Source organism: Scyliorhinus torazame, chromosome 6 (assembly GCF_047496885.1).
Source record: "Scyliorhinus torazame isolate Kashiwa2021f chromosome 6, sScyTor2.1, whole genome shotgun sequence".
In the NCBI taxonomy this organism is placed as follows: Eukaryota; Metazoa; Chordata; class Chondrichthyes; order Carcharhiniformes; family Scyliorhinidae; genus Scyliorhinus; species Scyliorhinus torazame.
Window position 1 is genome coordinate 29,166,715 of NC_092712.1, and position 14,498 is coordinate 29,181,212.

Consider the following 14,498-nt stretch of genomic DNA (forward strand, 5'->3'; position numbering starts at 1 on the left):
CTACAGACCGGTGAGCCTAACGTCTGTAGTAGGTAAGTTGCTAGAAGGTATTCTGAGAGACAGGATCTACAAGCATTTAGAGAGGCAATGACTGATTCGGGGCAGTCAGCATGGCTTTGTGCGTGGAAAATCATGTCTCACAAATTTGATTGAGTTTTTTGAGGGGGTGACCAAGAAGGTAGATGAGGGCAGTGCAGTAGACATTGTCTACATGGACTTTAGCAAAGCCTTTGACAAGGTACCGCATGGTAGGTTGTTGCAGAAGGTTAAAGCTCACGGGATCCAGGGTGAGGTTGCCAATTGGATTCAAAATTGGCTGGACGACAGAAGGCAGAGGGTGGTTGTAGAGGGTTGTTTTTCAAACTGGAGGCCTGTGACCAGTGGTGTGCCTCAGGGATCGGTGCTGGGTCCACTGTTATTTGTGATTTATATTAATGATTTGGATGAGAATTTAGGAGGCATGGTTAGTAAGTTTGCAGATGACACCAAGATTGGTGGCACAGTGGATAGTGAAGAAGGTTATCTAGGATTGCAACGGGATCTTGATCAATTAGGCCAGTGGGCCGACGAATGGCAGATGGAGTTTAATTTAGATAAATGTGAGGTGATGCATTTTGGCAGATCGAATCAGGCCAGGACCTACTCAGTTAATGGTATGGCGTTGGGGAGAGTTATAGAACAAAGAGATCTAGGAGTACAGGTTCATAGCTCCTTGAAGGTGGAGTCGCAGGTGGACAGGGTGGTGAAGAAGGCATTCGGCATGCTTGGTTTCATTGGTCAGAACATTGAATACAGGAGTTGGGACGTCTTGTTGAAGTTGTACAAGACATTGGTACGGCCACACTTGGAATACTGTGTGCAGTTCTGGTCGCCCTATTATAGGAAGGATATTATTAAACTGGAAAGAGTGCAGAAAAGATTTACTAGGATGTTGCCGGGACTTGATGGTTTGAGTTATAAGGAGAGGCTGGATAGACTGGGACTTTTTTCCTTGGAGCGTAGGAGGCTTAGGGGTGATCTTATAGAGGTCTATAAAATAATGAGGGGCATAGATAAGGTAGATAGTCAACATCTTTTCCCAAAGGTAGGGGAGTCTAAAGCTAGAGGGGAGAGATTCAGAAGGGCCCAGAGGGGCAATTTCTTCACTCAGAGGGTAGTGAGTGTCTGGAATGGGCTGCCAGAGGTAGTAGTAGAGGCGGGTACAATTGTGTCTTTTAAAAAACATTTAGATAGTTACATGGGTAAGATGGGTATAGAGGGTTATGGGCCAAGTGCGGGCAACTGGGACTAGCTTAATGGTAAAAACTGGGCGGCATGGACTGGTTGGGCCGAAGGGCCTGTTTCCATGCTGTAAACTTCTATGATTCTATGATTCTATGAAGTGCCAGCTTAGCCAGCTGTGTCAACAACCCAGGGCGGGATAAAAGAAAATTCCTGAAACCAGGATGTCCCAGGTCTTTTCATCTCTCTTTCTCTCCTCTCTCTCGCTCCCTCTTTCGCCCACACTCTCAGGCTCTGCTGCTCACCCAGGATATCAGAGATCGGGAGCGTGGAGGACGAGCTCACATTGGCATCGTTGACGGGGATCAGGAGGATGAACATCCTGAGCTGATGAAGATAATGATGGCCACACTCGGGGAGCGGAGAGGGGAGCTGAAGGAGGCCACCAGTGATGCCAAGGCTGACCAGCTCCAGAAGTCCAACGTCAGGCTTTACCAGTAAGTTGGCAAGCCAGCCCGATCAGGAATAATCATAGGAGATTATTGGCATTTTCAATGCTCCATCTGGCATGGCGCGATTTGTGCCAACATCTCCAAATCATTAGTCCATGCTTCAGGATTACTCGGCCAGTAATGTAATCACTGTGCCTCCATGTCGGGGCGGCAGGGGGGCACAGTGGGGGGCGGCACGGTAGCACAGTGGTTAGCACGGCTGTCTCACGCCAGGGTTGCAGGTTCAATTCAGCCTCTAGCAGCCCGGGAGTTGCAGTTTTACAAGATTAATGGAAGTTGGTGACTAATTAATCTCTTTCTCCAAGTCTAAAACATACTAAGAAATGGTACACCTGGTATTGGACATTGGTGGAATTCGTAGAATCCCCACAGTGCAGAAGGAGGCCATTCGGCCCATCGGGTCTGCACCGACCCTCTGAAAGAGCACTCCACCTAGGTGCACGTCTCCACACTATCCCACGGGTAGCACGGTAGCATTGTGGATAGCACAATTGCTTCACAGCTCCAGGGTCTCAGGTTCGATTCCGGCTTGGGTCACTGTCTGTGCGGAGTCTGCACATCCTCCCCGTGTGTGCGTGGGTTTCCTCCGGGTGCTCCGGTTTCCTCCCACAGTCCTAGGACAAAGGTTCGGCACAACATCGTGGGCCGAAGGGCCTGTTCTGTGCTGTATTTTCTATGTTCTATGTCCAAAGATGTGCAGGTTAGGTGGATTGGCCATGATAAATTGCCCTTAGTGTCCAAAAAATTGCCCTTAGTGTTGGGTGGGGTTAGTGGGTTATGGGAATAGGGCAGAGGTGTTAACCTTGGGTAGGGTGCTCTTTCCAAGAGCCGGTGCAGACTCGATGGGCTGAATGGCCTTCTTCTGCGCTGTAAATTCTGTGATAATCCCTGTAACCCCAACTAATCTTTTGGGCACTAAGGGGCAATTTAGCACGGCCAATCCAGCAACCCTGCACATTATTGGACTGTGGGAGGAAACCGGAGCACTCGGAGGAAACCCTCGCAGACACGGGGAGAAAGGGCAAACTCCGCACAGACGGTCCCCCGAGGTCAGAATTGAACCCGCGTCCCTGGCGTTGTGAGGCAGCAGTGCTAACCACTGTGCTACCGTCCCGTACCCCCATGCTGCCCCGATATGGTGGGGGCACAGTGATTACATTACCGGCCGAGATTCTGAAGCATGGACTAATGATTTGGAGATGTTGGCACAAATCCCGCCATGCCAGATGGGGCTTTGAAATGTCATTAACTGAATAAATGTGGAACTAAAGAAAAATATTTTCTTCAGCGGTGATTATGAAGCTACTGGTTTGCTGTAAAAGCCCAACTAGATCACTGATGCCCTCTGGGGAAGGAAATCTGACACCCTTTTCTGGTGCCCAGCCCACAGACATGTGGTTTGATTCATTACCTGGCCGGTGAGGTGAGCTGATAAGCCACCACCACCTTCTCCAGGGCAATTGGGGATAACCCAGCCAGCGACACCCACACTGCCTGAACGAATCAATATAAAAGAAAGAGGTGAGAGAAACGTCTGTGGTGGAAAGTTCTGGGAACCGCAGCTTTACAGTCACCATTAGACCATATGGTGTAGGAGCAGAAGTAGGCCATTCGGCCCATCGAGACTGCTCCGCCATTCATCAACATCATGACTGATCTGATGTGATAATTCTCAATTCTACTTTCCCGCCTTATCCCCATAACCCTCGATTCCCTTACTGATTAAAAATCTATCTGTCTCCGCCTTGAACATACTTAACGACCCAGCCTCTACAGCTCTCTGCGGTAAAGAATTCCACAGATTCACTCCCCTCTGAGAGAAGAAATTCCTCCTCATCTCTGTCTGAAATGGGCGACCCCTTACTCTGAGATTGTGCCCTCTGGTCCTAGACTCTCCCACAAGGGGAAACATCCTCTTAGCATCCACCCTGTCAAACCCCCTGAGAATCCGATATGTCTCAATAAGGTCGCCTCTCATTCTTCTAAACTCCAATGAGCACAGGCCCAACCTACTCAACCTCTCCTCATAAGGAAATCCCTCCCTACCCGGGATCAACCCAGTGAACCTTCTCTGGACTGCCTCCAATGTCAGTATATCCTTCCTTAGATAAGGGGACCAAATCTGTTCACAGTATTCCAGGTGTGGTCTAATGAGTGCCTTGTATAGATTTAGCAACATTGCCCTATTTTTATACTCCATTCCTTTTGAAATAAAGGCCAACATTCCATTTACCTTCCCACATACCCGCTGAACTTGCACGCGAGCTTTTTGTGATTTATGCACGAAGACCCCCACATCCCTCTGTGCTGCAGCTTTCTGCAGTCTCTCTCCATTTAAATAGTATTCAGCTCCTTTATTCTTCCTACCAAAGTGCATAGCTTCACATTTTCCGACATAATATTCCATCTGCCTATATCCCTCTGTAGACTCTTCGTGTCATCCTCACCACTTGCCTTCCCACCTATCTTTGTGTCAAACATTCCACACTCACCATATGTCACACCTCGAATGAGCTAACAAAAAAAAGGGTGGCATTTATTCCACGTTTGAACCTCCCCAGGATGCCCCAAAGTGCATTGCAATCAATGAATTGCATTCCTTTTGAGTGCACTCACTGTTGTGATGTCAAAAGCGCAGCAGCCGAACTTGCGCGCGGCAAGGTCCCACAAAGACGAAGAGTGATGTTGGATGAGGGATACGTACTGACCAGGATTCCAGCAGAAAGCCCCCTCCTGTTTTCTTCCAAATGACCAGATTTAGGGTAATTTACATTCACCTCGTCGGGCAATGGGGGCCTCGGATTAGCGTCTCATCTGACACACGTTACCTCTGACACTGCGGCACCCCCTCGGTACTGCACAGTAGTGTCGGCCTCGATATTTCTGCTCAGGTTTGTGGAGTTTGGGCCTTGAACCTTCTGACTCAGTGGTGAGAGTGCTGAAGACTGAGCCATGGATGATAATTGGTGGACCATAAGACATAGGAGCAGGAGCAGGCCACTCGGCCCATTGAGTCTAGTCCGCCGTTCAATCATGGCTGATATTTTTCTCATCCCCATTCTCCTGCCTTCTCCTCATACCCCCTGATCACCATATTAATCAAGAACCTATCTATCTCTGTCTTAAAGACACTCAGTGATTTGGCCTCCACAGCCTTCTGCGGTAAAGAGTTCCACAGATTCACCACTCTCTGGCTGAAGAGATTCCTCCTCATCTCTGTTTTAAAGGATCGTCCCTTTAGTCTGAGACGGTGTCCTCTGGTTCTAGTTTTTCCTACAAGTGGAAACATCCTCTCCACGTCCACTCTATCCAGGCCTCGCAGTATCCTGTAAGTTTCAATAAGATCCCCCCCCCCCACCTCATCCTTCTAAACTCTAAAGAGCACAGACCCAGAATCCTCAACAGTTCCTCTTACGACAAGTTCTTCATTCCAGGGATCATTCTTGGGAACCTCCTCTGGACCCTTTCCAAGGCCAGAACATCCTTCCTGAGATACAGGGCCCAAAACTGCTCACAATACTCCAAATGGGGTCTGACCAGAGCCTTATCCAGCCTCCGAAGTACATCCCTGGTCTTATATTCTGTCCCTCTCGACATGAATGCTAACATTGCATTTGCCTTCCTAACTGCCGACTGAACCTGCACGTTAACCTTAAGAGAATCGTGAACAAGGGCTCCCAAGTCCCTTTGTGCTTCAGATTTCCTAAGTATTTCCCCATTTAGAAAATAGTCTCTGCCTCCATTCCTCCTTCCAAAGTGCATAACCTCACACTTTTCCACATTGTATTCCATCTGCCACTGCTTTTCCCGCTCTCCTAGCCTGTCCAAGTCCTTCTGCAGCCCGCCTGCTTCCTCAATACTACCTGCCCCTCTACAGATCCTTGTATGGTAGAGGGTGAACAATGGGTGGGGGGGGTGGGGGGCTTCAAAAGTCTTTCACCTCTTGACTTTGGGCTGCATTTGAAATTTTGCCCCACAGGTGAAAGGTCAACAGGTCAACCCACAGCAGCAAGCCAATCGTTTGGTTTTCCTGATGGCTGATGGAGATCTTGTTGATCATTAAATCTACCAGATTCAGGTTCAATTAAACCTGAGTTAGGATGAAAATCCGAGATTAATTTTGAAAATACTGGGAAAGCGAGGCAAGAATGATAGGATAAGTTTAACAAGAAGAACCTCAGGTAACTTCTGTAAAATCACATGAGGGTGGCCTTCGGGGGCAATGACTCTTTTTAAACACATAACATGTAGTTACTACTCATTCACCCTGACTATAACTTTCAGTTCTTCTTTTCCTTATCCACAGTGTTTCAGATGCTACGGGAAGTCTGGTGGTACAGGAAGTGGCCACGCGACCTCTGACCCAGGATCTCCTGAAACATGAGGTCAGTCGTAGAACTTATTAATTATCTTCAAACAGGATCCATAACAGGACGGAGACAAAAAAGCCTCAAATTTATTAACTAAACTCCGCACCCATCTGCTGTGTTTGGTCCTTTGTACTTTATGAAGGAATCCACCAAACACTTTGACTCGTCCAAACCAGGATCTTTTATTGAGTCTTGTGTGGTAAGATAGCAATCTGATACAGAGCGTGGTATCATGGAGTCTGTTAACTACTCCGCTGGAACTTGTACCTAGCACTAACCATTCACAGTGACCATTCACTGACCATTCTTAATCTTCTTCTGAAGATGGCCGGATGTGCCTCCTCTTATAGAGGAGTCACAGGTCACATGACCTTGGTCGAGAGACCGCATGGTGTGTCTGTACCGCCACCTGCTGGTTGGAGGTCACACACCTCCCAGCTATGATATAGCCCATAGGCATATCACCACACCAGCTGGCTGGACTATGAGTGACGAATTCCCGATCCCAGACTGGGTGACAGTTCCCATGAAAGCTGGACTCCAAGTGGCGTTCCTAATCCTGGACTCTGGGTAGTCATTTCATGGTCGTAGGCTCCATGTGACCATTCCCAATCCCAGTCTCTGGATGACCATTCCCGATTTCCTGTTGCTGAATGATCATTTCCCAATCCTGGACTCTGGGTGATCAGTCCTGAGCCCAGTCTCTGCACAACCATTCCCAATTCTGGATGCTTATTTCTGATCCCGGATTCTGGGTAATCATTTTGAGATCGCAGACTCCAGGTGGCCCCAGGTAAAGAATTCCAGGTGACCATTTCCTAATCCCCAGCTCCGTGTGGCGGTGAATGTTGCGTTCCGTATGCCGGGCAGTTAGTGACTATTCACCACCCTGGACCACAGGTATCAACGACATAAGTAAAAATAGGGATGAGGTCCTACAAGCAGAGTATAGAGAGTTAGGAAGAAAGTTGAGAAGTAGGACCTCTAAGGTAGTGTTCTCAGGATAACTACCACTGCCATGTGCTAGTCAGAGTAGAAATGACAGAATATATAGGATAAATACGTGGCTGAAGAGGTGGTGTGAGGAGGAGGGTTTCAGATTCCTGGGGCACTGGGACAGGCTCTGGGGGAGGTGGGACCTGTACAAACTGGACGGGTTACACCTGGGCAGGACTGGGACTGATGTCCAAGGGGGAGTATTTGTTAGAGTGGTTGAAGAGGCTTTAAACTAATATGCCAGGGGATGTGAGCCTACACAAGGAGCTAGAGGAGGAGGAAACGAGGATAAGAGCAAAAGACAGAAAGGGAATAAGAAAAGTGATCGGCAGAGAAACCAAGGGCCAGATTCAGACGGGGCCACAATGAAAAATATCAGGAGCCGGACATGTATTGTTAAAAAGACAAGCTTAAAGGCTTTGTGCCTTAACGCATGGAGCATTCGCAATAAAGTGGACGAACTAATCGCGCAAATAGATGTAAATGGGTATGATATAGTCGGGATTATGGAGACATGGCTGCATGGTGACCAGGGATGGGGAATCAATGTCCAGGTTTATTCAGTATTTAGGAAGGACAGACAAAAAGGTGGTAGAGTAGCAGTACTGGTTAAAGAGGAAAGTAACGCAAAAGGGAGGAAGGATATTAGATCTGACAGCATGGTGGTGCAGTGGTTAGCACTGCTGTCTAATGGCGCCGAGGACCCAGGTCGCTATCTACATAAGAACTAGGAGGAGTTGTAGGCCATCTGGCCCCTCGAGCCTGCTCCGCCATTCAATGAGATCATGGCTGATCTTTTGTGGACTCAGCTCCACTTTCCGGCCTGAACACCATAACCCTTAATCCCTTTATTCTTCAAAAAACTATCTATCTTTATCTTAAAAACATTTAATGAAGGAGCCTCTACTGCTTCACTGGGCAGGGAATTCCATAGATTCACAACCCTTTGGGTGAAGAAGTTCCTCCTAAACTCAGTCCGAAATCTACTTCCCCTTATTTTGAGTCTTTCACCCGCCAGTGGAAACAACCTGCCCGCATATATCGTATCTATTCCCTTCCTAATTTTATATGTTTCTATAAGATGCCCCCTCCTCCTTCTAAATTCCAATGAGTACAGTCCCAGTCTACTCAACCTCTCCTCGTAATCCAACCCCTTCAGCTCTGGGATTAACCTAGTGAATTTCCTCTGCACACCCTCCAGTGCCAGTACGTCCTTTCTCAAGTAAGGAGACCAAAACTGAACACAATACTCCAGGTGTGGCCTCACTAACACCTTATACAATTGCAGCAGAACCTCCCTAGTCTTAAACTCCATCCCTCTTGCAATGAAGGACAAAATTCCAATCTGTGTGGAGTTCGCACATTCTCCCTGTGTCTGCATGGGTCTCACCCCCACAGCCCAAAAAGATGTGCAGGGTCGGTGAATTGGCCACCTGAAATTGCCCCTTAATTGGAAAAAAAAATTGGGCACTTTAAATTTATTAAAAAAACATATTAGCTCTGATAATGTGGAATCTGTATGGGTAGAGCTGAGAGATAGCAAGGGGAAAAAAACATTAGTGGGCATTGCATATGGACCCCCAAACTGCAGTGAGATTGTTGGGACTGGCATTAAGCAGGAAATTGGAGACACGTGATAAAGCAACACAAGTAATGTGGGTGATTTTAACCTACATATAGATTGGGGAAATCAAATTAGCTGCAATACCATAGAGGAGGAACTCCTGGTGTGTTTGTGGGATGGATTTCTGGATCAATGTATTGAGGAACCAACGACAGAACAGGCCGTCCTAGACTGGATACTGTGTAATGAGAACGGAATCATTGGCAATCTAGTTGTGCAAAGCCCGTTGGGGATGAGCGACCATAATATGATAGAATTTTTCATCAAGATGGAGGGTGAAGTCGTTGATTCTGAGACTAGGAGCTGAATCTTAATAAAGGAAACTACGATGAAATGAGACGTGAGTTGGCTATGATCGATTGGGAAAAAATTAGACAGCACTGTGACACAGTGGCTAGCACGGCTGCCTCACAGCTCCAGGGTCCCAGGTTCAATCCTGGCCTCCGGCAACTGTCTGTGTGGGATTCCTCCGGGTACTCAGGTTTCCTCCCACAGTCAAAAGATGTGCTGGTTAGGTGGATTGGCCGTGCTAAATTGCCCCTTAGTGTCCAAAAGGTTAAGTGGTGTAACTGGGTTACAGGGATAGGGTGGAGGCGTAAGTTTAAGTCGGGTGCTCTTTGCAAGGGCTGGTGCAGACTCGATGGGTCGAATGGCCTCCTTCTGCGTTGTAAATTCTATAATATTTTATGAAACATTGCTTAAAGGGATAACAGTGGATAGGCAATGGCAAACATTGAGGAACTGCAACAATTGGGCAGCACAGTAGCACAGTGGGTAGCACCATGGCTTCACAGCACCAGGGTCCCAGGTTCGATTCCTGACTTGGGTCACTGTCTGTGCGGAGTCTGCACGTTCTCCCCCGTGTCTGCGTGGGTTTCCTCCGGGCGTTCCAGTTTCCTCCCACAAGTCCTGAAAGGCGTGCTGTTAGGTCATTTAGACATTCTGAATTCTCCCTCCGTGTACCCGAACAGGTGCCGGAATGTGGCGACTTTTGCACAGCAACTTCATTGCAGTGTTAATGTAAGCCTACTTATAAAAAGATTATTATAAATTGTTTATTCCAGTCAGGCACAAAAGTAAAACAGGAAAGGTAGCGAATCGAAGGCATTCAAGGGAAATTAGGGGTAGTATTAAATCCAAGGGAGAACACAAATTGGTCACGGAAAACAACAGGTCTGAGGATTGGGAGCAGTTTAGAATTCAGCAAAGTAGATCCAAGGGATTGATTAAGAAGGGGAAAATAAAGTACGAACGTAAGCTTGCAGGGAACATAAAAACTGACTGTAAAAGTTTCTACAGGTCCACGAAGAGAAAAAGATTGGTGAAGCCAAATGTAGGTCCCTTATAGTCAGAAACAGGGGAAGGCCTAATACGGGACAAACAAATGGCTGAGCAACTAAACACATACTTTGGTTCCGTCATCACAAATCTGGGGGCCGCGTGAATTGTGGCGGGATGCCATTCTCCCGCCCGTGAAAAAATGGGTGGGCGCGCATGGCGCCGGGCTGCACGAAGAATCGCCGCAAATGGCTGTAGCGGCGATCCTCCGGCAGCGTCGTGATTCTCCCGCCCGGATGGGCCGAGTGGCCGTCCGCAAAGATCTGAGTCCCGCCAGCGCCGCTCTAACATGCTCTGGGCCGGCGGGACCTCGGGGTTGAAGGGTCCAGGGGCGGCCTGTGGGCGGGGGGGGGTCCAACCCCTGGGTGGGCCTCCGTAGTGGCCTGGTCCGCGATCGGGTCCCACGGGCCGGCCTCTCTGTCGGGGGGCCTCCTTTCCTTCGCGCCGGCTCCTGGATCCCTGCGCCATTTGGCGTCGGGAACCGGCGCGGGTAAGAAGGCCACTGCGCATGCGCGAACCCCGCGGCGCCGGGTCGATGCCGGGTCCGGCAGCTGGAGCGGCGTGGGCCGTTCCAGCGCCATGCTGGCCCCCGTGGAGCCGGGAATCGGGTCTCGGAACCGGCGCCGGAGTACAGTACTCCCGTTTGGTGCCGGCACTCTGGCACCGGACCAGAGAATTGCGGCCCAGAAATGTTGGGGAATGCAGGGTTTAGTGGGAGGGAGGAACTGAAGGTGATCAATACTATTCGAGAAATAGTGTTGGTGAAATTGATGGGATTGAAGGCTGATAAATCTCCAGGGCCTGATAATCTACATCCCAGAGTACGGAAGGAGGTGGTTCTGGAAATAGTGGATTCATTGATGGTCATTTCTCAGGATTCTATAGACTGTGGAACAGCCCCTGCAGATTGGAGGGTGGCGAATGTAACCCCACTATTTAAAAAGGGAGTTGGAGAGAAAACAGGGAATTATAGACTAGTAAGCCTGTCGTAAGTAGTGGGGAAAATTCCAGAATCCATTATCAAAGATTTTACGATGTGGAGATGCCAGCATTGGACTGGGGTGGGCACAGTACGAAGTCTGACAACACCAGGTTAAAGTCCAGCAGGTTTGTTTTGAATCACTAGCTTTCGGAGCACTGCTCCTTCCTCAGGTGAATGAAGAGGTAGGTTCCAGAAACACATATATAGACAAAGTCAAAGATGCAAGACAATGCTTGGAATGCGACCATTAGCAGGTGATTAAATCTTTACAGATCCAGAGATAGGGGTAATCCCAGGTTAAAGAGGTGTGAATTGTGTCAAGCCAGGACAGTTGGTAGGATTTTGCAAGTCCAGGCCAGATGGTGGGGGGTGAATGTAATGTGACATGAATCCCAGGTCCCGGTTGAGGCCGCACTCATGTGTGCGGAACTTGGCTATAAGTTTCTGCTCGGCGATTCTGCGTTGTCGCGCGTCCTGAAGGCCACCTTGGAGAACGCTTACCCGGAGATCAGAGGCTGAATGCCCTTGACTGCTGAAGTGTTCCCCGACTGGAAGGGAACATTCCTGCCTGGTGATTGTCGTGCGATGTCCGTTCATCCATTGTCGCAGTGTCTGCATGGTCGTACCAATCTTAAAAAGATTTTACAGCAAAGTACGTAGAAAACAGAGGCAGGATCGGGCAGAGTCAGTATGGGTTTATGAAGGGGAAATCATGCTCGACAAATCTACTGGAATTCTTTGAGGATGTAACTAGTAGAGTTGATGAGGGGGAGCCAGTGGATGTGGTATATTTGGACTTTCAGAAGGCTTTCGACAAAGTCCTGCATAAGAGATTAGTGTGTAAAATTAAAGTGCAAAGGATTGTGGGTAATGCATTGAAGTGGATAGAAAACTGGTTGGCAGACAGGAAATAAAGAGTAGGAATTGACGGGTCTTTTTCAAATTGGTAGGCAGTGACTAGTGGGGTACCACAGGGATCGGTGCTGGGACCCCAGCTATTCACAATATATATTAATGATTTAGATGAAGGAACAAAATGTAACATTTCCAAGTTTGCAGATGACACCAAGTTGGGTGGGAGGGTGAGCTGTGAGGAGGATGCAAAGACCCTTCAGTGTGATTTGGACAAGTTGAGTGAGTGGGCAAATGAATGACAGACGCAGTATAATTTGGATAAATGTGTGATTATCTACTTTGGTAGCAAAAACAAGAAGGCAGACTATTATCTGAATGGCCATAAATTAGGAGAGGGGAATGTGCAACGAGACCTGGGTGTCCTCGTACACCAGTCACTGAGGGTAAGCATGCAGGTACAGCAGGCGGGGAAGAAGGCAAATGGAATGCTGGCCTTCCATTGCGAGAGGATTCGAGTACAGGAGCAGGGGATGTCTTTCTGCAATTATACAGGGGCTTGGTGAGGCTACACCTGGAGTATTGTGTGCAGTTTTGGTCTCCTTATCTGAGGAAGGATGTTCTTGCTCTCGAGGGAGTGCAGCGAAGGTTTTCCACACTGATTCATGGGATGGCAGGAGTGGCGGACGAGGAGAGATTGAATCGGTTAAGATTGTATTCACTGGAGTTCAGAAGAACGAGGGGGGGGGAATCTCCTCGAAACCTATAAAATTCTAATTTTGAAGGATTAAACAGGGGAGATGCAGGGAGGATGTTCCCGATGGTATCCAGACCAGAGGTCACAGTCTGACGGTACGGGGTAGACCACTTGGGACAGAGATGGGAAGAAATTCCCTCACCCAGAGAGTTGTCGGCCTGTGTAATTCATTACCACAGGAAGGAGTTGAGTCTAAAACATTGTATGGTTTCAAGAAGCAGTTAGATATAGCACTTAGGGTGAAGGGGATCAAAGGATAGGGGGGGAAGCGTGGGATCAGGCCAATGAGTTGGGTGCTCAGCCAAGATCATAATCAATGGCGGAGCAGGCTCGAAGGGCCGAATGGCCTCCTCCTGCTTCTATTATCTATGTTTCTTTGACAATATGTCTCTCTCTTCGGCAATGTTATTGGAAATACTGCAATTCGCCCTGCGTCGAATTTAATTGACCGGGATGTTATTTACGTTGCATGTTTGTTCCTTGATTTTGTGAGATTTTATTTGCGATGAGTGGCATCAGCTCTTATTTGGCGGGTTTCCCCCATTGCCGCCTTGCCGACTAATCTGCCTTCCCTCTGCAGGATTGCTACATCCTGGACCAAGGCGGTGTCACCATCTTTGTTTGGAAAGGGAGAGAAGCCAATAAGGATGAGAAACGGGCCGGAATGAACAGAGCTTTGGTGAGCACAGCCCTCCTTCATAATTCAACATGGGAAGCAGATTTGTTTTGACGGGATTGATGGAGCCGAATATTGGGCGTGGTCATTACCGGACGGGATTGATGGACCGCACTTTATTGGCTGTGATGCACTTTGGGACTATCCTGAGGTTGTGAACGGCGCCATCGGAATTCTTATCGCAAGGGATGTAGAATATAAAAACCAAGAGGCAATGATGAGTCAGTTCAGCATAGACCCGATGAACTGAATTCTGCCGTAATGACTCTGGACAGAATTTAATGGTCCCGACCTCTTTCCGCTGCCGGAACCGGGGAGAGTTTGGTTGTGGGAGGAGGCAGGTGTTGGGGGGGAGGGGCAGTGGTGGTGATCGGTCTGAAGGGTGCGGGGTAGAGATCCTGTCGTCTTCCCACCTCCTCCTCAGAAGGCTTGCGGATGGCCCTCATATCCAGAGGCTAACTCAGGCCCGTAAGTGGCCATTTCAGCACCAGTAATGGGCTTCTTTCTATCGCTGCTGGAGTCCTACCAGTGGCGGGCAGGGAACTCCCCCCCCCCCCCCCTCCCCCCCAGGGAAGACTACAAGAGTCCCTTTGCGTTGTCCGACGGCCTTCGGGTGGGGGGCCACTCTGTGCCTAATGGGGTGACCTGACATTCAGAAGGGGCGAACACTGGAGGAAGCCCTCTCCCCCCTCCTCACCTCCCCGCTGGCCCTCGCTGTCAAACCCCTTTGCCAAAGCCCTATTTTCAGACTCCTCCGCACTCCCATGGGATCCCCCTGGATCCCCCCCCCCCCCCCCCCGTCCTGCCCCACTTATTTGACCTCAGACGATTCATCTCGATCCTCTGCATAGCACTGGTGCAATACCAGCAGTGACCACCACAGCTGGTGGCGCTGCTAGTGCTGGCCTTTGACAGACGGACAGCTCCCCGGGACAAGGAACGTGTGCCTGACATGGCGACACAGCAATTAAATATCCCCGGTGAAGCCGGACTCCCTGCGGCAGGGTTTTCACTGCCAATTAGACATTTTATCCCGCTGGGGCATCTGGAGGTTGGGTTGGCGGAATGCCACCGGATGTCAGTACAGAGATCGAGCCCACGGCGTTAAACTCAGCTCTATGATGCCATAAAATCGTCAATAAAAGCACAAGTAAAATAGAGCGTGTAACA

At 49.0% G+C, this 14,498-nt stretch overlaps 1 protein-coding gene across 5 annotated transcripts in view; it reads left to right on the plus strand.

The window, feature by feature from the left end:
* Window positions 1–14,498, plus strand: part of vill (villin-like) — a 398,207-nt gene that overhangs the window by 345,470 nt on the left and 38,239 nt on the right. For all 5 annotated transcript variants that reach the window (XM_072508058.1, XM_072508063.1, XM_072508059.1 and 2 more), the window contains exons 7-9: window positions 1,513–1,718; window positions 6,040–6,118; window positions 13,233–13,331. In XM_072508058.1, the coding sequence (XP_072364159.1) occupies window positions 1,513–1,718; window positions 6,040–6,118; window positions 13,233–13,331 (384 nt within the window). The remainder of the gene's footprint in view (window positions 1–1,512; window positions 1,719–6,039; window positions 6,119–13,232; window positions 13,332–14,498) is intronic.